This window comes from Vanellus vanellus (genome assembly GCF_965231255.1).
Source record: "Vanellus vanellus genome assembly, contig: HAP1_SCAFFOLD_109, whole genome shotgun sequence".
NCBI classification, from domain to species: Eukaryota; Metazoa; Chordata; class Aves; order Charadriiformes; family Charadriidae; genus Vanellus; species Vanellus vanellus.
In genome coordinates, this window is record NW_028127033.1 from 230,759 (window position 1) to 257,356 (window position 26,598).

At 52.3% G+C, this 26,598-nt stretch overlaps 1 protein-coding gene across 1 annotated transcript in view; it reads right to left on the bottom strand.

Annotated features, from left to right (window-relative positions):
• Positions 1-2,138: 2,138 nt before the first annotated feature.
• The window catches only part of LOC309685567 (electroneutral sodium bicarbonate exchanger 1-like), a gene marked incomplete at both ends in the record, with an annotated part of 82,271 nt that continues 57,811 nt past the window's right edge, over positions 2,139-26,598 (bottom strand). The window contains 7 exons of the mRNA XM_082501312.1: positions 2,139-2,201; positions 2,762-2,857; positions 3,304-3,388; positions 4,013-4,092; positions 4,220-4,423; positions 4,839-4,970; positions 5,686-5,763. Coding sequence (XP_082357438.1) covers positions 2,139-2,201; positions 2,762-2,857; positions 3,304-3,388; positions 4,013-4,092; positions 4,220-4,423; positions 4,839-4,970; positions 5,686-5,763 — 738 coding nt within the window. The remainder of the gene's footprint in view (positions 2,202-2,761; positions 2,858-3,303; positions 3,389-4,012; positions 4,093-4,219; positions 4,424-4,838; positions 4,971-5,685; positions 5,764-26,598) is intronic.

Sequence of the window (26,598 nt, forward strand, 5' to 3'; positions counted from 1 at the left end):
CTACATCTGAGTCCTCCTGTGGGGAGGCTGCCCCAGAAGGGGCCTCTCCAGCATCTGCTCTAGAAGGACTCTGGCCTTTGTCTGTTTTCAAAGGTCTCTTTCCCTTCTGTGGTCTTGAAGGACCCTCCCCTGGATCTTGTTCAGAACTCTCCCCCAAGCTATGTGACTTGAGGTGGTCTTTGTGGTAAGGGGCAGGGGAAGGAGTTGACCTCCTCTTCCTGCTCCTGGTTACCGGGGCGGCTTGTACCGATTTTGATGGAGTTGGAGTAGTTTTGGTACTGGTTGTAGTGGCTGCAGTAGGTTGTGCCGGGAGAGGCGGCGGCGTGGCTTGTGCCGCTGCAGGGGGGGGCGCGGCTTGTGCCGGGACGGGCGGCGGAGGGGCCGGTGTTGTTGCGGTGGGGGGGGCGGCTGCCGGTGGTGCGGGTGCCGGTGCCGGTGCAGGCGGCGGCGGAGGCGCCTGTGCCGTGGCGGTGCGGAAGACGGCTGCCGGTGGCGCCGTTGCTCCGGGGGGGGCAGCTGCCGGTGGCGCCGGTGCCGTGGGGGAGGCGGCTGCCGGTGGTGCCGTTGCTCCGGGGGGGGCAGCTGCGGCCGGGCCGGGCGGGGCCGCGGTTCGCGCCGCTGCAGATCGCCGAGCGGCTGCGCGGGTCTGAGTGGCGGCAGCGCACGGTCCCCTCCAGCTCCCCCTGCACAGATGTTTCACAAGAAACCACCCCTGCACCACATTCAGGAGCATCAACAACAAAATCACGACCTTGAGAAGGTACCAGTCCTTATCCTCAGAGCCCAGAAGGTTGCCATGCCCCAGCTCTGATGGGGTCACATCAGCATAATTATCAAAGGGCGAAGTAAACATTCCCCAGGTAGAAGAACCCTTTGATCCCTTTGGTCTCTTTTCTACTGAGCATGAGGCAGATGGGATGGAATACCCTGTTGGTCAGTTTTGGGTCACCTGTCCTGTCGCTCCTCCCCGCAGGTGGGACCCCACTATGCTTTTCCGCTTCCGACCCTCCAACGGGGCAAATAACAAAGCTGGTTGGCCGTGGGGGTTATAGCAATAAGTATAAGCAGAGCCTCTCTGCATCCCATGCCTGGGCATCAGCTGTAACCATTGCTCTTATCGCTCTGAGAGAGTGAACGCTGACGGCACAATAGGCAGTTAATTTCAGTTGGTAGAAGAGGCCCAGCTAAGAAGCCAAGTTACTGAACAAAATTGGTTCTCTTTTACCTCAAACCAGGACACAGGGAGAGTTTCCTTCCATTAAGGCTCTTTTTATTAAAATAAATATTTATATTATATAAAGAAATAAATACTTCTCTTTTCACATTAGATAACTCCCTGGAGGCAGCAAAACAAGCCAACCCCAAACCAGCCCAAAGGACAGGGGCTTTGGTGAGAAATCAAGAGATGGTAAACGCTTTCTTTCTGTGGTCGTGACAAATCCAGTTTTAGGAATCAAGGAGATGGTAGATATTCCAGAAACAGAGGAAAACTCTCTTTGAGACGGTAGTTCAGCACGTTGTCCTTGGGAAGGTAAGTTGGGCAAACACAACTGTAACCACCACCACAGATGTTTCCCATTTGTCTGTAACGTGGTCGCGTGCGCTGCGAGGCGCGAGCGTGCGGCTCAGCCATGGAAGTTGACGATGTTCCTTCTTCACTCTGCCCTTAACGAGGTCACACCCATCTTTCTGGCTTTTGCTTAAGGTGCGTTAGCTAATTTCAAAGAGAGTTACTGTCTCCCAAATAAGGGGTGGTGGGGGGGGTGGTGGGGGGGGTGGTGGGGGGGGTGGGGAAATAAACTGTCTTAACCACTACTTCATAACTTGAAGAGGAAAACTTGTGTACCAAAACCCCAGAGTTACTGTCTCCAAAATAAGGGAGGTGGGGGGAACAAACCATCTTAACTTCTCCTTCATAAGCTAAAGAGGAAAACTTGTGTACCAAAACCCCAGAGTTACTGTCTCCAAAATAAGGGAGGTGGGGGGAATAAACCATCTTAACTTCTACTTCATAACCTAAAGAGGAAAATTCGTCTAAGAAATGTAACTAAAGGTCTAAGAAAACTAACTAAAGGCCTAAGAAAAGTAACTAAGGTCGAAGAAACGTAATCAAAAGAAGAGCTCTAAGAGTCCACGTGTCACAGCAGCTGTTGGTGGATTATCTCCCACACCATCTTCTTCCGGAAGTATGGCATGTGAGTCTGAAAAGAGAAGAGAAAGAAAAGAGAAATTAAATAATGACGTCACGGTAGAAAGAGGCGGCAAACACGCATAAACGCCCAGCGGAGTCCTTAATAGGAAGTTCCCTTTAGGAACTGTCAACCGTTTGGGTACAACACCCCACGCGGTTCCTAAGAGGGTGACACGACAACCCGACAAAACCAGATTGACTTGACCGCGCGACAGCTTACAAGCATGCTAATAAAAGACCCGTCTAAAACGAAATCAAGAAAAAGAAGCGGTGTCTTGACTGGTCAAAGGGTAGAAGCCATTTCTCCAAAAGATACCGAGCCCAGATATGCCAAACCCGCTGGCGGCAGTACCTTGCCCAAGAGGAATCTCACCGGCAGCAGCTCCCAAAGGCGGGGATGGAGAACCACAGCTCTGCCCTGCCCAGGCCACTTGGAAGTTCTGATCCCAGCAACTACGCACCGAAACGGGGTACGAAACCTCAGCCCCTGCCCCGGACACAATGAAGAGCTGCTGCCTAACCTCCCTGGCTCCTGTCCCTGGGCGAGAGGGGTTTATGACCTTCACTCACCTGGCTAAAGTTGAACGGTTTCTCTCTGGCGATGTAATCTGCGTATTTACACATAAAGACGCCGCAGTCGCTTCCATTCAGCTGCTGAGGGATCTCCTAAGGAATGCAAAGAAGATGGAGGATTTCCCTCTGTCTCAAAAGAAAAGCAACTTGGAAGCAGCGCACATTACCCACACCGACACTGCGCTCACCGCACACTCCTGACCCTACTTGCCTAATCCCCAATAACCACTCCCGCCCACGAGGAACAGACCCAGTTCACTGCTCACCATCCCTTCCCTCTGCCTCCCGGACTCGGACACTACGATCCAAATTTTTGGCAGGCCCAGAAGGCGCAGCAGCCCTCCCCCCTGCGAGGTGTCTGAAGGTTCGCACCGCCTCTTTCTTAAGTGACCTTTCTTAAATCCGGTCTTTAGGGACTGCTTTTTACTATCAACTCCTCGAGAAACATCAGCTCAACCCTTTCTTTGTCACGTGCCAGGATCTGGGCCCCAAAGAAGCACTTACAGTTCCCATTTCAAACCCAAGGGGTGCTCACGTACACGTGGCTCCATGCTGTGAAGAGTCCACTCTGAAACATCCAGCTCCAGCTGTCTTTTTTCCCAGCTTTCTTTTTGCAGGTATTGGCTGGTTAAAACAAAAGGAAAAAAAAAAATCCCTTTTCATCTCTGTAATTTAGGCCAACAACAAAATAAAGCAGCTGAAGGATCACAGGAAGACGGACGGCAGGACGGTAAAATGTCAGAGGATCCTCACCGCAGCTGATTTAAGGCTGATTTTGAGGAAAAATCCCAATCTGAAACTTACAAACACGGGGAGAGGCTGTGAGCTAATGGTCAAGAACGAGGCCAACGACTCCATTGCTTCGGAGAGGTCAAAAAGCCCCAAATCAGAGCACAAAGAGACAAACCAAGCAAGGAACTGTAATGCCGTAATTCCACCGGGTGCCTTGATCCCACATCCTGGGCTCCGACTAACAAAGTCGGCACACGTGTGCCACGGGGCTATGGCGTATTTGGCTGTGCCTCTCACGGGAAGGTGGCAGAATCCAGGCACCCCAGACCCTGGGTGCAGGGGACGCTGTGACAGCAGATAAGCAGTCGATGCCAGACAAGTCGCAGCAAGCAACTCCAAGATTCCTGCTTGGTTATCTACAAGCCACGTGAAAACTGGCAGTCGCCTTACAGGGACTAAATTTAAAACCCCTCTCCTCATTCACACCAGAAAAGCAGTGACGGAGCGGTTACTTACAGCAAAGTCTGACAAATCTTGTCCCCTTTCTGCCCAAGCGAGTCCAAGTACGTGATCGTGTTCTTCCTCAGATCTATGACCTGTTATTAAAAGGTGACCGTTAGGCAAAGCACAACCTTGTGCCGCACACCCCCCAACACCTACATGACTTCTCTTGCCAGTTTTTGCTCCCCGTCCAATTCTAAAGAAAAAGCCCGTGGGACTCACGGCTAGTGTCCAGTGTGCTCGCGAGTTCACAGGCACGAAGAGGATGTCCTGCTTAAAGACATCGACACTCTTGGTCCACCTTCTGACCGACTCGTAGCCCCCAGATGTTAGTTTCGGATAAAAGAAAGTACTAAACGCGTGGACTGCTGGATAGCCTTCCTTCTTCCCTCTTTCCATCACCAGACTCATGTAGAAATTAACGACCTGCACCATAAAGAGGAAATGTGAGGTGTCAAAATAAGACGCTGCCTTCCCCAGCGAAAAATACAGCACCACCTCTGTTCTGGCCACCCTTAAGCACGCAGCGCAGAGAACTCCAGCCTCAGCTGTCAGCTTTTGTTCCCAGGATTTCACACGGGGCTACATCGGCAGTTTGATCAAAACACCTGCCACCCACGCCAATAACCCGGACGAACTCCTGGAAGCTGCGTCATACAAGAAGTAACGGAACTTCCCGAAACGCTTGACCCTTCAACACCTCAAATAAGAAGTGTACAGAGATTTCTAGGCTCTGCAGCGGAGGTCATCAAAGAACGTTGACGCGACTTCTGTACAGGGCGGAGGGGTATTTTTCAATAAAGGCTGAGTGAGACTGTCCCTGTGCTGCAGCTGGTTTTACCTCATCGTTTAGCCAGCAAAGGTTCCTGAGCGTGCGGATGTCTTCGCGAGTGACCTTTAGTTTGAAGGCACTGCTCATGATCTCATCTGGCTCACCTTTGCCAAATGCGGCACTGACCTCTCTCTCCATGGCCTGAAAGGAACAATTCAATGGGGAAGGACTTGTGAAACAGAGCATGGAGCACGCTGACCTGGGGGCAGCTTTCCACTGAAACACGGCCTGTAAATTCAGCTCAGGTGACAGAGCAACTGCCTTCGACGGTTTCCTGCCTCAGTGAGCGATAGCGCTTTTGCCTTGCTTGGTTGGTTTCAGCATCCTAACTTTGAACTTCACAGCCCAGGCTTGCTGCCGTTTCTTTTCACCAAGGACGTGGGGATAAAACCCGTCAACTTAGCAAACACGCTCAAGCAGCTGAAAATGGAACACAACTCTGGCAACCCCCTTTCCCAGGTGCTGCTGCGGCCCTCGCAATACCCAGGTTTAAGCCAACCCCAGCGGGCATCCTCCGTACCGAGGCAGCTAAGTCAGGAGCCTGAAAGAACGTGAAGGTGGGGGACTTCAAAGGGAACGGCAAAGGGGGAAACTGAGGCAGCCGTCCCGCTAACAGAAGGCCCACAAACCCTTAGGGCAGCACAACTGAAGGAGCGCGGGGAGCACACAAAATCCTTCAAAGCAGCTTTAGTGCTGACCCTCGCACTGTGAAGCCACAACCACAGCCACTCGCTAACAGGTTCAATGCAAGTTCTTCAGATTTCAAAGCGCCTTAAGAACCACCGAGAAGAAGAGGACTTCCTTGCAGCTCTGCCACAACCTTCTCTTTTGTCTCACAGACTGTCGCCTACGGTACCTCTGTGAGCGGAGGAAAGCGTTCCGCTGTTTTTCCCAATCTTGGCACTTTCTTTTCCTCCACATCGAGGCTGGCTGACTTTTTGGACGGAACAGGTGTAGGGTGTCCTCGGAATAAGGCATCTTCTAAGATTTCTGTGCCACGCTGCCTCTGTTAGACAAACGGACGTTAAGCTAGCAATCAAGCACAGATTTGTTGAAGTTTCTGACCACAAAGAGCTCTATTTTCCTTGGGAATAACACAAGCTTACCCCTGCGATGGTTTCTTTCACTGCTCCTTCCTCTTCCGCAGAGTTTTCTTCTGGTGTGCAGTACCTGCCAGGAGAGGGAGAGAGAGAAGTGAGCTCTATATCCGTCCTGTCCCATGGAATTCTCAAGAATTCACCCTCTGGACAAGAAAGGCTTTTGCAAGGCCTATTCTGACTAGCCCCGGTTGCACACATCAACATGTGACAATATCGCCTCAACTTCCAGCACCGGTCTTTCTTAGCAGCAAGACTGGGATAGAATGAAGAGCTGGGAGCTTTGGAAGTTTGTTTTTTTTTTCCCATCTACTTGTACAAGACTCCTTTTCCTTCTCTTTATCAGTTGCATTATTTGGAAAACAGGGAAGCAACCAGCACTTCCTCTGTCGAGTGCTTTGTGATCTGCTGCTGATAAACACTGCATGCTGGGTGTTCTACTGCAAGGTATAACAGGAACATCTGCAACTAGACTTGCACCCAAACAGAGTGAGCTTCGGGAAACCAAGACCTGTTTCCATAAAGACCGCAAAGCCGTCGCAACTCACAGTCCTGCCAGCTCAGACAGCCAATACCAATGAGGCCGCTGGCCTCTCAAACCCAACTGCACGCTGCCTTTTTCCCCCTCCTAGGCAAACCCCAGGCATCCTTTGGGACTTACAAAGTCCCCAAAACTGCCTCAAGTCCCACCAGGCTTTACAAGCTCTCTAATCCTTCTGCTTAGGATGCGGGTTTCCAAGTGAAAGAAGTGAAATGTCAGCTCCTTGATGGCTCGGCAGAACGACTCACAAACAAAAACGGATTCTGCACATCCAAGGACAACTTGGGACGGCCACCACTCGCACCCTTACTGGCTTTCTTCCCACAGCAAACACCACACCAGCACAACCCTCTTTGTCACGCAGCACGGCTCTCGCTTGTGTTGGAGATGCAACTGGCTTGCAAGCAATTCCGGAGCCGCAAGCTAGCTACTTCTCTTTCACAGCACTGAGACGATCAAAGACCGTTGGTCATCTTCGAGACTCTACCAGCGGCTGAAAGAGATACACGCGCAGAGCCAAAAGGAACAAGAAGCATCATTAGAAGAGACTCTACCTGATCGTATCACCTCTCTGCGACCGCTGCGGGCAGCAAACATCTATACATTCGACACCTGCACAGAAAAGCAGTAGTAAGAAAACAAGAAGTCGACTTTCAATCACCATCAGATGTACACAGCTCTCCATTTCTGAGTGATAAATAAAAAAAAGGAAAAACTTTGAAGGATGACGGTATGGTCAGGAAGTTCGAATTCTGGCAAGCACTTTGAACTCAGAACGTCATCTGCGAGTGTGTAAGAAATGCCCTATTCGGATTTGACGTCTACCTACAAAGTGGAACGGATTGGAATCATGGGGATACTCACTGGTCCTGAGTGTTGCACGTGGATAGACGTCTCCTCCGTATTTTGGTTCTTCCCGGTGACTCACAGTCGCCACTGGTTCCTTGGAGGAGGCTTGAACACTTTGGGGCAGGAAACAACAGAGGAGAATCACAATTTTTATACGGGGGGCATTTGTTATCAGTGCATACCAATTCACGCTGGCTTTTGGGGTTTTTCTTTAAGAAGAACAAAATATTCTTTGCACATCCGACAAATATCTGCATTAACCTGAGGAGGCCACTTTACTCTGTGGGACAAGACAGCGTTCATTTCAACCAGCCCTGACCAATTCTGCTCAATCTATTTGTTAAAGGTTATGCTGACGCTGAGAATGGCAATGTCCACAACATCCATACTGCTGGGACATTTTACTTCAGACCTGCCCTGCTCTGACCTCAGGGACTATATGCTCAGTAGCGGTTGGAGTGCATTAGACACCTTCCCCAGGAACTTCTCTGGTTTAGCTTCCTCTGAAAGGAATCTCTTTCTCAGGCTCCAGATCTGCTCCAAAATATGAGCCAAACCACAATAAGCAACGACTGGCAGATGAGACGCCGACAGCAGAGTCTTGACCTGCTCTCAAATGCAGTGCGCTTAAACTCAGCGCACCCAAAATTACATGAGAAACTCTCTTCTGTATCATTTTCATGGTATGGATTTTCATCTGCAGTGGCGGATTCTGGTGCAGCGCACTCCTTAACTGGTGGCCTCAGTGGTAAGAAGCTGTCTGGAGCAGCTTTGATGCTCTGTTTGCCCTTCCGGCTTGTGCTCAAAACATCAACGGCAAAAGAAACGGTATCAAGAGAACATTCCAATGTGCACCTCCACCACCACCTGCTTTGTCAAGCACGTACACCGATGACGATGGAGATAGACACGAGATGTTTATGACTTTCAGATGAAGACCTGCTGTCTTCAACTGGCTAATGGGGAAGTAGAGAGAAGTAAAAGTGAAAATCACAACAACTGCCTTGAAGATACGCTGTTGATTGTGTCCTCAGCCTCCTCTCAAGTTCAATGCTTCCTCTTACCGCAGACCTTTAATCTCTAGCTAATCTCCTGTGTCAATTAAGTAGCTGGATTTAAAGAAAAAGTTTAATATTGGTTCTTCGGGAGGGGAAGCAGCTGACGACCTCCCTTACCATAGGCAGTAAACCTTTCGGGGAAGAAGTCAAAGAAAACGGAAGGATTTTTACCTCAGACGGGGAATTGTCTTGTCAGGACGAGAGAGTGGTTCCTTAGTCAAGCGAGCACGGGTCCCACACGGCATTTGACCTACGAGAGAAGAGCGTAAGGCATCGGTAAGTATAAAAGGAAACTGAAGAGGTTTATGAGTTTACAGTAACGAGCTTCACCAAAGATAAATTGTCATTTTCTCTCTCACATCATCATATGATTTGTGTTATGTCACTTTAGGACATTTTCAGGTTTTCACACCGGCAACTGCAGCAAGTTGCGCGCACAAGGTATTGCCAGCCGAAACCTGAAATACAAAAGGCTCCTCAGGATCTACTACCTAAAAGGACCATTGAAAACAATTTGCTTCTGGCAAGCTAACAGTGGACCTATCAGAACGGAAGGACTGCATCCAAGGCAGCTCTGGTACCGAGACGACCAGATCGACGCCCGGCTCCACTCCAGAAGCAATGTAAGGATGCGGGTAAGAAACAGAGGTCACGCTCAAGTATTCCCAGATGCTGCCTCGTCCCGTGCCTGCCATAATCCCTACAGAACCCTAGGGGTAGACTTGGACAGTACACAAGGTAGGGTGAAAATGAAACAAGTCGTATAACTTGATGTCAGCCTTACCAATTTGCAGCACGGCTACCTCGAGTGACGAAAATCGTGGTCTTTTAGTGGAAGGCTCTAAAGAAGTGGACCCAGGCTTAAAAGAAAACAACAAAAAAGCACCAGCGTGAGTGTAACCTGAATGTGAATCCCAGCAAACACACTTCCTGAGGCTTAGTCAGCTCTACTATGACTTGGGGACCATGACTTGCTGGTTCAGATTGCAGAAGGCGGCAAATCTTGGCAGGACCTTTGACAGGTACGCTTTAAATTTTGAATACAGGCTCTCATATGTGCAGCAATTAAAAGAATACAGTCTTGTCACTGAGTTATCACTCAGTCGGCTTCTAAACATTCCAAAGGGTGATAGTTCGGCCCTTGAGAAATATATTTTGTACAAATAAGAGTTAACGACTCTCTCAGGAACGAAGAACTAGAGCCCGACAGTCTCTTAGCCCTCTAATCCCATGGGGCAATAAGAAAAACTGCACTACACCTTTGAACCAAACTAGGCAGTCAAGGTGGCTCATTTTTACAGAGCCAAAGTCCTACAGGAACGCTCTCCTGGACTGGTGGATAATGAGCAGAAAGTGGTTTATCCAGAGCAAGTATGCAGTTTTTCTTGTCAGGTAGTGTATATTGATTCCTTAACCACAAGCTTGAGAAAGAGAATAACAGTTTGCAAACACACTAAAACTATAAACTTGAACCATTCTCAAGTATCTGGAAGACAACAAACAGTTTGCTCCTCCCGCAGCTGCCAGTGCCGGAGCAGAGGACGCAGGCTTGAGTAAGGCAAACCCAGCCCACATTAGAGCTGCCTGCTAGAAATGCAAAAGAACCACCTACTGCTGTACAGGCTCAGAGCAGGCTCAACCTCAAGATGCAGTAGGGAGAGCCGCTTGCTCTCGCACCTTGCACAGACCCTAACATTTCAAAGCCCTCGCTAACCTCTTCCGCAGACTCTGTGCCGGCAGCATCTTCGCTGACGGAAGCCGCCGGGCGTTTGGTTGCCTTGGTCGGCAACTGCAGCACTGCAGAAACGTCAACTTTCTCTTTCTGCTCAGAGATGGAATAATCTAAAAAACAAAGACAGGCCGTATAAGAACAGGATAGAAAACCAACAGAGGTACATTGCGAATACAGACAGGAGGGAGCACACAGCTTGGATTTAAGATACTCTTTCTGCTGACAGGCGCGGGCTCAGCGCCAGAGACCTGGGCTATCTCCTGCTGGCAGTAAAAGTATTGGGCCCTGCCACAGTCACCGCAGAGAACGTCCGTCATCTATAGGGCTAAGCCCTACCGGACACCCTCAAGCCATTGGCTATAGGCATAGAGAGCCACAAGGCAAGAAGCCAACAGCTTGAAAAGCCACCGTTTCAGGAACAATGCCAGAGCACAAAAGCCAGACTTTTCCAAGGGACACGAAACCTCAGAAAAATCGGGCATATTCAGTACTTGTGTAATGCGCGATACCTGATTTTTGCTTTTTCGGCGGAGTCTCGTCATCATCATCATCCACAACTATGCAAACGCTGAGGAAAGAACACACACAACAGTGTTTTGCAACCCTAGGGAAGCTCCCAGCAGGCTGACTTCCCTTCACAGGGCCCAAACTTCCCAAGTTACTTTTCCTATCCCGAAGGTCTCCCCCTCCAAGCGCCCCTGGGATCATCTCAGGCACATACACCTAACTGCAGCCCTCCTCAACACCCCCCAACCTCTCCCAGCCAACGACCGCTCGCAGAGAGCTAATGATCCCGCTGCAGCACATTAGGCCTCTTTGGCTCATTCCGTTAATGCTTCCCAACATTTTACCTTTCTTCCTATCGCCAACAAATTAAGTTCGTTTCGGAAATCCCTACACTGAGTTGCAAAGAAAAGTCTAAGGAGGACAGGACATAAAAGGTGGGAAAGCAACTCGGGCATACACCCACTTCAATCACTTTGTCCTTTGGGAATGGAGCACACAGGTTGGTCCGAGGTGGGTTTTTTTCCTCTCTTTGCCCCCCCAAATGTCAGGACAGCCGGATCCTTTGAAGAACTCTTTGGTCTTTCTTACACAAAGGAATTTCTCTTGAACTGTTATGCCCCCGACCCCTGCTGATAGCATTGCTTCTGGCCGGGGAGATGGGGGGGGAGTGGGCGCCGGGGCGATGCCCGGGGGCGGCCCTGAGGCGGCGGGGCGGCTCGCTGCCCTGGGGGGCGGCCTCTTGCGCGGCGGCGGGGCCGGGGGCGGCGAGGAGGGCGCCGAGGGCCCCCCGCAGCCATTAGTGGAGGGGAGGCTGAGGGGGGAGAGAGGGGCGGGGCGGGGCGGGGCGGGGCGGTGGGTGCGCGCGCGCAGGCGCGCCGCCGTCTGTGCTCTGCCTGAGGGAGCCGTTAGCGGCCGCCCGGCCCGCTTCTGCCCCTGCCCTGCGGTGGGGCCGGGCCGGCGCCGTCCCGCCCGGCCCTGCTCTGTCTGGGGGAGGCGCTTGCCCTTCTCCGGAAGCCCCGAGCCGGGCCCCGGCTGGCAGCTGGGCGCCGGGAGGCCGGGGAGTGCCCGGAGGAGGGGAAGAGGCCTTCGGGGAGAGGCCCCCACGGAGGCCGGAGGGGCCCCCCAGAAGCCCTCCAGAGACGGAGGGGCCCCCCAGAAGCCTCCCAGAGAGCGGAGGGGCCCCTCGGAGAGCGGAGAAGCCTTTCGGCGTCCCGCAGGCCTGAGGCGAGCGACAGCGGCCGGCGGCGCGGGCTCTCGCGCGCCCCCTCCTGCCTCCTCTGCCCTCGGTGGGTGAGGGAATGCCAATCCCGGGCTTACCGAGCCCTTTCCTGCGCGCTCGCACGGCGCTTTGCGCCCCTCTGGCGGGGAGCTGCGCTCGCTGCACCCGGCTGCGCCATGGCTGCGGCGCGACTGGAAGGACGCGGACTGCGTTCGGCGTTCCACCATGGTGAGCGGCTGTGACGGAGCGGCGCCCGACCGCCGGCCGCGGGCAGCCCCGCTCGAGCCGCTGCTGCGGGGGCCGGCGAGCGCGTGGTGAGTGCTGAGCTGTGTGCTGGGGGGTTGGGCTGGCTCCTGGGGCGCTGCCTTGCTCCTAAGGGGGCTTTGAAATGCGGTGCTCGCCCCTCGTTAACGAGCTGTTTCCTGTGGGGTGGAAATGTGCGGCTGTTGCTGCAGCCCCGTCCTGGAGAGGCTTTTTTTCCAGGGCTGGGAGCGAGAGCGGCGTCCAGGCTGGGCAGGGGAGCCGGGTCTGCTCGTCCTCCAGCTGAGCAGTGGTGGTTTGCAGGTAGCATCCGGTTGCACTTGCTGGAATGCAGAGCAGGAGAGAGTTGTGTCGTGGTTTTCCCCTGCAGATGCGGGACACGGGCGGCAAGGTGGCAGCGTGGGGGGAGTGGGGGTAACTGGGAGCCCCCGTCTGCCTCCCAGCCCCATGGTGGTGTCTTGCTGCTGTGCGTGGGTCTGGGGGTGGCCGGGAAGGGTCTGGCATGCTGGGGCCATCACTGACCCTCATTTTCTCTCCCACCATAGAGCTCCTGGGCGGAGCTCTCAGCCAGCTCTCGGCGGAGCTCCCCCAGCCAGCGCCTTCCCACATCAGCACCCTTTAGGTGCCTGTCCCCCCTCTCCAGGAGATCTTTGCTGGGGCACCTTGGGAGAGTGGGCAACCACTACCATGGGATGGTGGGATGGGGACAGCCACCTCCTTTGTCCCCTGTCCAGCTGGTGCCCTGACCCTCTCACTCTTCCATGCCCCCGCAGCTTCCGGAGCAAGAGGTTGTGAACGTGTTCATCGGGACGCAGGCGGTGGGGGCCATCATCGGGAAGAAGGGGCAGCACATCAAGCAGCTGGTGCGGTTTGCGGGTGCCTCCATCAAGGTGAGGAAGGCGCTGCGGGGCTGGTCCTGCGCTTCGTGCCTCAGTTTCCCCTCTGCACTGCCGAGGTCAGGGAATGGGAGTGTGCGGGGAGCAGTTTTGCTCCCCAACTTATCACAGAACGGTTGAGGTTGGAAGGGACCTTGAAGATCATGGAGTCCCACCCCCCTGCCCTGTTCAGGGACACCTCCCCCCAGCCCAGGTTGCTCCAAGCCCCGTCCAACCTGGCCTTGAACACCTCCAGGGCTAGGGCAGCCACAGCTTCTCTGGGCAAGCTGGGCCAGTGATTCACCACCCTCACAGTGAAAAATTTCTTCCTGTTATCTCCTCTAAATGTCCCCTCTTCCACTTTGAAGGCACTCCGCCTCGTCCTGTCACCCCATGCCCTTGTAAAAAGTCTCTCCCCAGCTCTCCTGTACCCGTTGGCATGGGCCCACCTCTCCCGCCTGTGTTTAGTAGAAGGCCAGGCCTGCAGCACCCTGGTTATGAGCCCGGCTCGGGTGGGAGGGGATGCTCCTGCATGGGGGGATTGCCCTGCGTTGTGGGGGGACATGCCACCGAGGGAAGGTCTTGCTGAAGCGGTGGCTGCACTCACGCTCCTTCTCCCCCATACTTCCCCAGATTGCACCGGCAGAAGGTCCCAAGGGCAGCGAGCGCATGGTCATCATCACAGGGCCGCCCGAGGCTCAGTTCAAGGTGCGCTGGGTGGGGGCTGTGGGTGTGGGGGACAGTAAGGGCCAAGTTGAGAGCGTCCCTGTGGTCAGCACTGTGCTGCCAGCCTGGCTTGGCCTCCCTCAGCGCCAGGGGAGCTCTTTGCTGGGTGCCATGATTTTGATGCTGCTGGACGTGAGGACATTGTGAATGGACTCCTCGGTGCGGGCAAAGCCACCCGCATCCCACCTGGGTTCATCTTCCATAACCTTGTCTCCTGTCCACTCGAGCGGGATGGCGGCCCCCCCCCAAAAAATTGAGCCTCTCTCAAGGAGCGATGGAGGAAGCACAAGTTAAAAAAAACCCAGAAACCTGAAATTAATTAGGGCTTGTCCGGGGTGAAAAGTTGGGAGCGGCGAGATGCTCGGTGGGGGCTCAGGGGTGGGTGGTGGTGGGAGAAACAGTGCCCTGACCCCCAACTCTTGCTTTTCCCTTCTCCTCCCCAAGACTGCACAGTGCAAGATGAGGGAAATGGTCCAGCAGGTGAAGCAGCAGGAGCAGAAACACGCTCCGGGAGCCCCGGCCTCGCAGCACAGCAAGTGATGCTCCTGTCGTGCCGCCCAGCACCGCCTGATGAATGTAACCCCACTGCCGGACAACCCCCTCCAACCTCCTCCACCACCCCCAGCAGGTCAGGGGAGCAAACCAAAGACCCGCCCAGACACACAGCCCCCCATTCCCGCGGCGCTGCGAGGATGCGCAGCTGAGGGGTACGGGGAGGGCTCTCTCCATCCCACAGCCTCCCCCTTCCTCCTCCGTCGCCTCCCGACGCTGTCCCTTTAGTTGGACTAACAGGGGCAGGTTTTGGTACCTCAGCACCTCACGCTTGTGTTTCCCTTTTAGAGATTTTGTGTGCCTTGTAAAACTGAGAGTTGGAGCATTTTTTCATTAATTTTTTTAATAAAAAAGACTGAGTTGGAAAAAACCATGTCGAGCGAGTGCGAGGCGGGAGAAGGAAAGCAATCCCAGGGGTGCTGACGTGCGGAAAGAAACTCCCCAACTCGGGGCGAGTTACAAAGCAGCATGTTTATTGCAGCGCTGGGTGCAAGGGGGATGGCTCCCAACTCGCCCAGGGGCTGGTAAAGCAAGCGTTCCTTTCTGATGCAAAGGCGTACGTATTCATTAGTGTAGGCTGGGAATAGGCACCACTCTGGTCATGATCTGTGGGTTGTTGTGGAGGAAGGCTCCCAGTCTTCCTGCCGGTGTACTTTTCCCCTTTGGCTCAAGAGTGCTGCTGGGGCTGAGCTCTGAGCCGCCAGACCGGTTCTCAGCAGATGGTTACTTCGCGCAGACAATAAGGCCCTGAATAGCCCTTCCTGTTCTCTGGGTGGCTCTGGGTGGCTCTGCTCCTCTGCTGCTTCTAAGGTCGGGCTGCCCCAGTGTCATCATTGAGGAGCCTTTTGTCTATCCAGTTCTCACTTGTGGGTGTTCCTGCCCATGTCAGTGCCAGAGCTCTTCCGTAGGCTCCTTCTGCTAGCGGAGAGCCAGGGGCCGTTCCTTCAGGAGAAAGCTTGAGAAATGTTTAAAAAGAGAAAAGGGAAAGGAGGAAAAATAAAGTGGGAAAATAAAAAAGAGAAAAAGAAAAAAAGGGGGGGAAAAAGGGGGAAAAAGCAAAAAAGGTCAAAAGAAAAAAGGGGTAAAAGAGAAAAAAGGGGGAAGCGAAAACATATTAAAAAAGAAAGGTAGAAAGGAAAAAAAACCAACCAAACCAAGCAAGGAAAGTGGGAACAGCTGCGGGGCAAGAGGAGGGACAGGAGCTGGGGGGGGGGAGGTGGCAGTGCCAGCGCCGACCCCGGGGGCTGCGACACCACGTTTTTGTCCTCTACTGCAAAGTGTTGTGTGAAAAACAACCAACCAAACCCCATCCAAGGACAACATCAAAAACCAAAGAGAAATCTCTGCAGCTCACAGGAGCCTGAGCTTGCTCTCGGTTGCTTTCTTTCCAGTGTCTCGGGGGTGTCACGGCCGAGCTGAGATTGGGGTGTGGTGGTGGTGGGAGTTTGTCCCATGGCTGTGATGGGGGGAGAAGGGGTGGGCGGGGAGTGGGGGATGTGGTGTGGAGTTTTCTTTGGGTGATGGTGTTTTTTTGCCAGGCGTCGCTTTACCCAGTGGCTCAGGGAGGTGTTGGCATCAGGAAGCCTGTGCTAAAGCGGGGTGGGGGCCTCGCCGCAGTTGGTTAGCAGAGCCAAAGTGGTTATTAATGGTTCTTAAGGGCGCCCTAATTATGCCCGTGTAACTGGGAAGCTCAGATGCCCCCTAAGCACCCCCCCGGTGCTTCTCTAGCCAGGCGAGTGCTGGGCGTCCCCCCCTGCAGGAGAGGAGCGCACCTCCAGGGCGGGTGGAAGGGCATCACCCAAGAGGGAGAGGACCAAGATGGGGCTTGGGTGTCCTTGGGGTGGCCGTGTGGCGGGGTAGGGCTGCTGGGGGCTGCCACGATGAGGGACACCCCCACGCCTTTCTCCATGGCTTCCAGAGCTGTGCTCCCTCCCTCCCTCCCACCCATCCAGTGCCACCGGAGAGGTGGTGTCCCCCCTCCCGGGGCGGGCAGGGGCTGCTGCCACCCCACCTAACACCTCAACGCACCAAACCAGCTTTCAGCAGTCACAGTCACCCGGGCACTGCCAAGGGGGCAGCAGGGGCTCCCCAAAGGGGGCTTACAGAACACAGAGAGCGTCCGTACACCGCTGACCCCTCTCCAGGGGCGGATTTTCGGGATGCTGCTTGCTCATCTCACCACTGAACGACACCTCGATTGCCCCTGCAGCACTGTGTGACCATCGCTTCGCGGCTTCTGTGCTCCGATGCTCCTCCTGGCTCCAATCCTCTTCCTGGGGGATTGTGAGGGAGCGAAAATCCACATCGCTACATCCAACTTTTTTTCAGTTAAATAAAAAAAAAAGAATAAATCACCCTCTCTCATTACCAGGTAGAGGTTCGTTCACTTAAGGCTCTTTTTATGAAAATAAATATTTAAATTATATAAAGAAATAAATACTTCTCTTTTCACATTAGATAACTCCCTGGAGACAGCAAAAAAAAAAAGCACCACCACTGTGCACCAGTGTCCACCAGGGCTTTATACTTTTGTGGCTCTCATGTGCCAGGCCATCGAATCCACACAGTCCAATAAAGTCGGTTGTCCCTCTCCTCCTCCCGGCTGGAGGCAGGGCACCTCTACTGTTGACCGTAGTACCTACGATTATCAGATTGGTTCCTACCTGGTCCGTAGGATCGCCTACCGTAGGTTGGAGCAACCTTCTTCCTGTAAGAATCCTTTCTTCTATCGGCTTCATTTTGCAGCTCAAGCACCCGTGCCTGTAGGGCTGAGGTAGGTTCTCCATCCCTCTTCTTCATGTCTTCTGCATATTCACAGAGGCAAACCCACAGGATATCTCGCATCGGCTTTGATTTGTCTTGAGTCGGAGGGTGGTTTTTCTCTTGAGTAGGAGGGCGTTTCCTCTTAGCAGCTGCAACATGAGTCTGTACAGGGAAAGCATGGAGTTTTTCCTCCACCTTGGTTAGTTTATCAAACAGTTTATCGGTTTGCTCAACTAATCTCTGGGTCATTTGCTCTATTTTCTCAGTCAGTTTCTCAGTCATTTTCTCGGTGGTCACAGTCAGCTTTTCTATGGCTGCCACAGAGAAGGGACCAGAGAGACTGTCTTCATACTGTCGTACCTTCTTAACCCCTTCATTTACAGTTGGTGTGTCAGTATCGGATCCTCCCCAGACCATTGTTGACAATGGGTGGGAATATGTTGATGGTGCACTTTGTACAAACTTTTTGAGCAGAGATCGTTTGCATGGCATTTCATCAGGGTCTACTGTCGCTTGCCCATCACTATAAATCACCTCTCGCACAGGCAGTTCTCTCAGGTACTTCATACCTTTTCCCATGTTGGTCCATTTACTTGGACGGCATTCGATATCGTCCTTGAAGGGATACCTGCGCTTTATGGCTGACACCAGTCGCCTCCAGAGACTGAGAGTGCTTGTCTTTCTCCCAATTTCTTTATCAATCCCTCCATCCTTGGCCAGGTTTCCCAATTGCCTAGCTTCTCTGCCATCTCAATCTACGGTATCTGCCTCGCTATCCCAGCATCGGAGCAACCAGGAGACAAGTGTTTCGCCTTCATGACGACTAAAGTCCTTCCTGATACTTCTCAGATCTTTCACGGAGAAGGATTGAACAACTCCCTCTACATCTGAGTCCTCCTGTGGTGAGGCTGCCCCAGAAGGGGCCTCTCCAGCATCTGCTCTAGAAGGACTCTGGCCTTTGTCTGTTTTCAAAGGTCTCTTTCCCTTCTGTGGTCTTGAAGGACCCTCCCCTGGATCTTGTTCAGAACTCTCCCCCAAGCTATGTGACTTGAGGTGGTCTTTGTGGTAAGGGGCAGGGGAAGGAGTTGACCTCCTCTTCCTGCTCCTGGTTACCGGGGCGGCTTGTACCGATTTTGATGGAGTTGGAGTAGTTTTGGTACTGGTTGTAGTGGCTGCAGTAGGTTGTGCCGGGAGAGGCGGCGGCGTGGCTTGTGCCGCTGCAGGGGGGGGCGCGGCTTGTGCCGGGACGGGCGGCGGAGGGGCCGGTGTTGTTGCGGTGGGGGGGGCGGCTGCCGGTGGTGCGGGTGCCGGTGCCGGTGCAGGCGGCGGCGGAGGCGCCTGTGCCGTGGCGGTGGGGGGGGCGGCTGCCGGTGGCGCCGGTGCCGTGGCGGAGGCGGCTGCCGGTGGTGCCGTTGCTCCGGGGGGGCAGCTGCGGCCGGGCCGGGCGGGGCCGCGGTTCGCGCCGCTGCAGATCGCCGAGCGGCTGCGCGGGTCTGAGTGGCGGCAGCGCACGGTCCCCTCCAGCTCCCCCTGCACAGATGTTTCACAAGAAACCACCCCTGCACCACATTCAGGAGCATCAACAACAAAATCACGATCTTAACAAGGTACCAGTCCTTATCCTCAGAGCCCAGAAGGTTGCCATGCCCCAGCTCTGATGGGGTCACATCAGCATAATTATCAAAGGGCGAAGTAAACATTCCCCAGGTAGAAGAACCCTTTGATCCTTTGGTCCCTTTTCTACTGAGCATGAGGCAGATGGGATGGAATACCCTGTTGGTCAGTTTTGGGTCACCTGTCCTGTCGCTCCTCCCCGCAGGTGGGACCCCACTATGCTTTTCCGCTTCCGACCCTCCAACGGGGCAAATAACAAAGCTGGTTGGCCGTGGGGGTTATAGCAATAAGTATAAGCAAGAGCCTCTCTGCATCCCATGCCTGGGCATCAGCTGTAACCATTGCTCTTATCGCTCTGAGAGAGTGAACGCTGACGGCACAATAGGCAGTTAATTTCAGTTGGTAGAAGAGGCCCAGCTAAGAAGCCAAGTTACTGAACAAAATTGGTTCTCTTTTACCTCAAACCAGGACACAGGGAGAGTTTCCTTCCATTAAGGCTCTTTTTATTAAAATAAATATTTATATTATATAAAGAAATAAATACTTCTCTTTTCACATTAGATAACTCCCTGGAGGCAGCAAAAAACAAACAACCCCAAACCAGCCCAAAGGACAGGGGCTTTGGTGAGAAATCAAGAGATGGTAAACGCTTTCTTTCCGTGGTCGTGACAAATCCAGTTTTAGGAATCAAGGAGATGGTAGATATTCCAGAAACAGAGGAAAACTCTCTTTGAGACGGTAGTTCAGCACGTTGTCCTTGGGAAGGTAAGTTGGGCAAACACGACTGTAACCACCACCACGGATGTTTCCCATTTGTCTGTAACGTGGTCGCGTGCGCTGCGAGGCGCGAGCGTGCGGCTCAGCCATGGAAGTTGACGATGTTCCTTCTTCACTCTGCCCTTAACGAGGTCACACCCATCTTTCTGGCTTTTGCTTAAGGTGCGTTAGCTAATTTCAAAGAGAGTTACTGTCTCCAAAATAAGGGGGGGTGGGGGGTGGTGGTGGGGAAATAAACTGTCTTAACCACTACTTCATAACTTGAAGAGGAAAACTTGTGTACCAAAACCCCAGAGTTATTGTCTCCAAAATAAGGGAGGTGGGGGGAACAAACCATCTTAACTTCTACTTCATAAGCTAAAGAGGAAAACTTGTGTACCAAAACCCCAGAGTTACTGTCTCCAAAATAAGGGAGGTGGGGGGAATAAACCATCTTAACTTCTACTTCATAACCTAAAGAGGAAAATTCGTCTAAGAAATGTAACTAAAGGTCTAAGAAAACTAACTAAAGGCCTAAGAAAAGTAACTAAGGTCGAAGAAACGTAATCAAAATAAGAACTCTAAGAGTCCACGTGTCACAGCAGCTGTTGGTGGATTATCTCCCACACCATCTTCTTCCGGAAGTATGGCATGTGAGTCTGAAAAGAGAAGAGAAAGAAAAGAGAAATTAAATAATGACGTCACGGTAGAAAGAGGCGGCAAACACGCATAAACGCCCAGCGGAGTCCTTAATAGGAAGTTCCCTTTAGGAACTGTCAACCGTTTGGGTACAACACCCCACGCGGTTCCTAAGAGGGTGACACGACAACCCGACAAAACCAGATTGACTTGACCGCGCGACAGCTTACAAGCACGCTAATAAAAGACCCGTCTAAAACGAAATCAAGAAAAAGAAGCGGTGTCTTGACTGGTCAAAGGGTAGAAGCCATTTCTCCAAAAGATACCGAGCCCAGATATGCCAAACCCGCTGGCGGCAGTATCTTGCCCAAGAGGAATCTCACCGGCAGCAGCTCCCAAAGGTGGGGATGGAGAACCACAGCTCTGCCCTGCCCAGGCCACTTGGAAGTTCTGATCCCAGCAACTACGCACCGAAACGGGGTACGAAACCTCAGCCCCTGCCCCGGACACAATGAAGAGCTGCTGCCTAACCTCCCTGGCTCCTGTCCCTGGGCGAGAGGGGCTTGGAGGGGTTTATGACCTTCACTCACCTGGCTAAAGTTGAACGGTTTCTCTCTGGCGATGTAATCTGCGTATTTACACATAAAGACGCCGCAGTCGCTTCCATTCAGCTGCTGAGGGATCTCCTAAGGAATGCAAAGAAGATGGAGGATTTCCCTCTGTCTCAAAAGAAAAGCAACTTGGAAGCAGCGCACATTACCCACACCGACACTGCGCTCACCGCACACTCCTGACCCTACTTACCTAATCCCCAATACCCACTCCCGCCCATGAGGAACAGACCCAGTTCACTGCTCACCATCCCTCCCCTCTGCCTCCCGGACTCGGACACTACGATCCAAATTTTTGGCAGGCCCAGAAGGCGCAGCAGCCCTCCCCCCTGCGAGGTGTCTCAAGGTTCGCACCGCCTCTTTCTTAAGTGACCTTTCTTAAATCCGGTCTTTAGGGACTGCTTTTTACTATCAACTCCTCGAGGAACATCAGCTCAACCCTTTCTTTGCCACGGGCCAGGATCTGGGCCCCAAAGAAGCACTTACAGTTCCCATTTCAAACCCAAGGGGTGCTCACGTACACGTGGCTCCATGCTGTGAAGAGTCCACTCTGAAACATCCAGCTCCAGCTGTCTTTTTTCCCAGCTTTCTTTTTGCAGGTATTGGCTGGTTAAAACAAAAGGAAAAAAAAAAATCCCTTTTCATCTCTGTAATTTAGGCCAACAACAAAATAAAGCGGCTGAAGGATCACAGGAAGACAGACGGCAGGACGGTAAAATGTCAGAGGATCCTCACCGCAGCTGATTTAAGGCTGATTTTGAGGAAAAATCCCAATCTGAAACTTACAAACACGGGGAGAGGCTGTGAGCTAATGGACAAGAACGAGGCCAACGACTCCATTGCTTCGGAGAGGTCAAAAAGCCCCAAATCACATGTTATCAGAGCACAAAGAGACAAACCAAGCAAGGAACTGTAATGCCGTAATTCCACCGGGTGCCTTCATCCCACATCCTGGGCTCCGACTAACAAAGTCGGCACACGTGTGCCACGGGGCTATGGCGTATTTGGCTGTGCCTATCACGGGAAGGTGGCAGAATCCAGGCACCCCAGACCCTGGGTGCAGGGGACGCTGTGACAGCAGATAAGCAGTCGATGCCAGACAACTCGCAGCAAGCAACTCCAAGATTCCTGCTTGGTTATCTACAAGCCACGTGAAAACTGGCAGTCGCCTTACAGGGACTAAATCTAAAACCCCTCTCCTCATTCACACCAGAAAAGCAGTGACGGAGCGGTTACTTACAGCAAAGTCTGACAAATCTTGTCCCCTTTCTGCCCAAGCGAGTCCAAGTACGTGATCGTGTTCTTCCTCAGATCTATGACCTGTTATTAAAAGGTGACCGTTAGGCAAAGCACAACCTTGTGCCGCACACCCCCCAACACCTACATGACTTCTCTTGCCAGTTTTTGCTCCCCGTCCAATTCTAAAGAAAAAGCCCGTGGGACTCACGGCTAGTGTCCAGTGTGCTCGCGAGTTCACAGGCACGAAGAGGATGTCCTGCTTAAAGACATCGACACTCTTGGTCCACCTTCTGACCGACTCGTAGCCCCCAGATGTTAGTTTCAGATAAAAGAAAGTACTAAACGCGTGGACTGCTGGATAGTCTTCCTTCTTCCCTCTTTCCATCACCAGACTCATGTAGAAATTAACGACCTGCACCATAAAGAGGAAACGTGAGGTGTCAAAATAAGACGCTGCCTTCCCCAACGAAAAATACAGCACCACCTCTTTTCTGGCCACCCTTAAGCACGCAGCGCAGAGAACTCCAGCCTCAGCTGTCAGCTTTTGTTCCCAGGATTTCACACGGGGCTACATCGGCAGTTTGATCAAAACACCTGCCACCCACGCCAATAACCCGGACGAACTCCGGGAAGCTGCGTCATACAAGAAGTAACGGAACTTCCCGAAACGCTCGACCCTTCAACACCTCAAATAAGAAGTGTACAGAGATTTCTAGGCTCTGCAGCGGAGGTCGTCAAAGAACGTTGACGCGACTTCTGTACAGGGCGGAGGGGTATTTTTCAATAAAGGCTGAGTGAGACTAGCCCTGTGCTGCAGCTGGTTTTACCTCATCGTTTAGCCAGCAAAGGTTCCTGAGCGTGTGGATGTCTTCGCGAGTGACCTTTAGTTTGAAGGCACTGCTCATGATCTCATCTGGCTCACCTTTGCCAAATGCGGCACTGACCTCTCTCTCCATGGCCTGAAAGGAACAATTCAATGGGGAAGGACTTGTGAAACAGAGCATGGAGCACGCTGACCTGGGGGCAGCTTTCCACTGAAACACGGCCTGTAAATTCAGCTCAGGTGACAGAGCAACTGCCTTCGACGGTTTCCTGCCTCAGTGAGCGATAGCGCTTTTGCCTTGCTTGGTTGGTTTCAGCATCCCAACTTTGAACTTCACAGCCCAGGCTTGCTGCCGTTTCTTTTCACCAAGGACGTGGGGATAAAACCCGTCAACTTAGCAAACACGCTCAAGCAGCTGAAAATGGAACACAACTCTGGCAACCCCCTTTCCCAGGTGCTGCTGCGGCCCTCGCAATACCCAGGTTTAAGCCAACCCCAGCGGGCATCCTCCGTACCGAGGCAGCTAAGTCAGGAGCCTGAAAGAACGTGAAGGTGGGGGACTTCAAAGGGAACGGCAAAGGGGGAAACTGAGGCAGCCGTCCCGCTAACAGAAGGCCCACAAACCCTTAGGGCAGCACAACTGAAGGAGCGCGGGGAGCACACAAAATCCTTCAAAGCAGCTTCAGTGCTGACCCTCGCACTGTGAAGCCACAACCACAGCCACTCGCTAACACGTTCAATGCAAGTTCTTCAGATTTCAAAGCGCCTTAAGAACCACCGAGAAGAAGAGGACTTCCTTGCAGCTCTGCCACAACCTTCTCTTTTGTCTCACAGACTGTCGCCTACGGTACCTCTGTGAGCGGAGGAAAGCGTTCCGCTGTTTTTCCCAATCTTGGCACTTTCTTTTCCTCCACATCGAGGCTGGCTGACTTTTTGGACGGAACAGGTGTAGGGTGTCCTCGGAATAAGGCATCTTCTAAGATTTCTGTGCCACGCTGCCTCTGTTAGACAAATGGACGTTAAGCTAGCAATCAAGCACAGATTTGTTTCCTTGGGGACAGGACAGAAAATCTTGCTTATATAGAAAACTGGAAGGGTTTTTGTACACCCATGCAACCAGCAAACTCCAAAGTTACTTCTTCTTGACGACTGCATTCCAACTGTGCACCCATGGAGTGCTGCACTCGGAGGCAAGAGAGGCAGAAAGCTCCTTTGCCTTGGGCTAGCGTTAAGAACCCCAGCAAAGCCTCCACGTGTAGGTATCAAGTTGAGATTGAGACTACTATTTCTGATTACCATGACTAAAATTTTATTTTTGACCTCAACCCTGACCAGAGGTGAAAGTCAGAGACGTACTTCCTATCCCAGCAAACAAGATAAGACTAAAGACACCCCAGTCCAGCTTTGCAGGTCAACCAAGTCTGTGCGCTAAAGATTTTGAGGCTATACCCAACACATGAAAGGGGAAGAATCAAAACCGTATAGTGTAGTGTGCTCCTAATAGTCCAGAAACAAAATTAACGGCAGCGGAAAACACTTGGCGATAGCGCTACTCATCAAATAACGCTCCCGCTTTCCCGGGGAAAAACAACCTGGGCAAATACAGATATTGTTGAGGAAGTCATGTGAAGAGTGCTGAAGTTTCTCATCACAAAGAGCTCTATTTTCCTTGGGAATAACACAAGCTTACCCCTGCGATGGTTTCTTTCACTGCTCCTTCCTCTTCCGCAGAGTTTTCTTCTGGTGTGCAGTACCTGCCAGGAGAGGGAGAGAGAGAAGCGAGCTCTATATCCGTCCTGTCCCATGGAATTCTCAAGAATTCACCCTCTGGACAAGAAAGGCTTTTGCAAGGCTAAATACAGCACTAGTTTTTAAAGCGGGGAGAAGAATAGGGACAGAATTAGCTACAAAACAGGACTGCTGCAACTGAACCTCCCTCTGCTCCCATCTACGCTTTCTCCTCTCTCATGTAAGGGCAGGTCACTGCAGAAAGATGCGTGCATCTTACCGCCGTACAAGATCTCTCCCTGTAGCTGCACCTACTGCCCCGAAAAACCTGTTTCCATAAAGACCGCAAAGCCGTCGCAACTCACAGTCCTGCCAGCTCAGACAGCCAATACCAATGAGGCCGCTGGCCTCTCAAACCCAACTGCACGCTGCCTTTTTCCCCCTCCTAGGCAAACCCCAGGCATCCTTTGGGACTTACAAAGTCCCCAAAACTGCCTCAAGTCCCACCAGGCTTTACAAGCTCTCTAATCCTTCTGCTTAGGATGCGGGTTTCCAAGTGAAAGAAGTGAAATGTCAGCTCCTTGATGGCTCGGCAGAACGACTCACAAACAAAAACGGATTCTGCACATCCAAGGACAACTTGGGACGGCCACCACTCGCACCCTTACTGGCTTTCTTCCCACAGCAAACACCACACCAGCACAACCCTCTTTGTCACGCAGCACGGCTCTCGCTTGTGTTGGAGATGCAACTGGCTTGCAAGCAATTCCGGAGCCGCAAGCTAGCTACTTCTCTTTCACAGCACTGAGACGATCAAAGACCGTTGGTCATCTTCGAGACTCTACCAGCGGCTGAAAGAGATACACGCGCAGAGCCAAAAGGAACAAGAAGCATCATTAGAAGAGACTCTACCTGATCGTATCACCTCTCTGCGACCGCTGCGGGCAGCAAACATCTATACATTCGACACCTGCACAGAAAAGCAGTAGTAAGAAAACAAGAAGTCGACTTTCAATCACCATCAGATGTACACAGCTCTCCATTTCTGAGTGATAAATAAAAAAAAAGGAAAAACTTTGAAGGATGACGGTATGGTCAGGAAGTTCGAATTCTGGCAAGCACTTTGAACTAGGAACGTCATCTGCGAGTGTGTAAGAAATGCCCTATTCGGATTTGACGTCTACCTACAAAGTGGAACGGATTGGAATCATGGGGATACTCACCGGTCCTGAGTGTTGCACGTGGATAGACATCTCCTCCGTATTTTGGTTCTTCCCGGTGACTCACAGTCGCCACTGGTTCCTTGGAGGAGGCTTGAACACTTTGGGGCAGGAAACAAACAACAGAGGAGAATCACAATTTTTATACGGGGGGCATTTGTTATCAGTGCGTACCAATTCACGCTGGCTTTTGGGGTTTTTCTTTAAGAAGAACAAAATATTCTTTGCACATCCGACAAATATCTGCATTAACCTGAGGAGGCCACTTTACTCTGTGGGACAAGACAGCGTTCATTTCAACCAGCCCTGACCAATTCTGCTCAATCTATTTGTTAAAGGTTATGCTGACGCTGAGAATGGCAATGTCCACAACATCCATACTGCTGGGACATTTTACTTCAGACCTGCCCTGCTCTGACCTCAGGGACTATATGCTCAGTAGCGGTTGGAGTGCATTAGACACCTTCCCCAGGAACTTCTCTGGTTTAGCTTCCTCTGAAAGGAATCTCTTTCTCAGGCTCCAGATCTGCTCCAAAATATGAGCCAAACCACAATAAGCAACGACTGGCAGATGAGACGCCGACAGCAGAGTCTTGACCTGCTCTCAAATGCAGTGCGCTTAAACTCAGCGCACCCAAAATTACATGAGAAACTCTCTTCTGTATCATTTTCATGGTATGGATTTTCATCTGCAGTGGCGGATTCTGGTGCAGCGCACTCCTTAACTGGTGGCCTCAGTGGTAAGAAGCTGTCTGGAGCAGCTTTGATGCTCTGTTTGCCCTTCCGGCTTGTGCTCAAAACATCAACGGCAAAAGAAACGGTATCAAGAGAACATTCCAATGTGCACCTCCACCACCACCTGCTTTGTCAAGCACGTACACCGATGACGATGGAGATAGACACGAGATGTTTATGACTTTCAGATGAAGACCTGCTGTCTTCAACTGGCTAATGGGGAA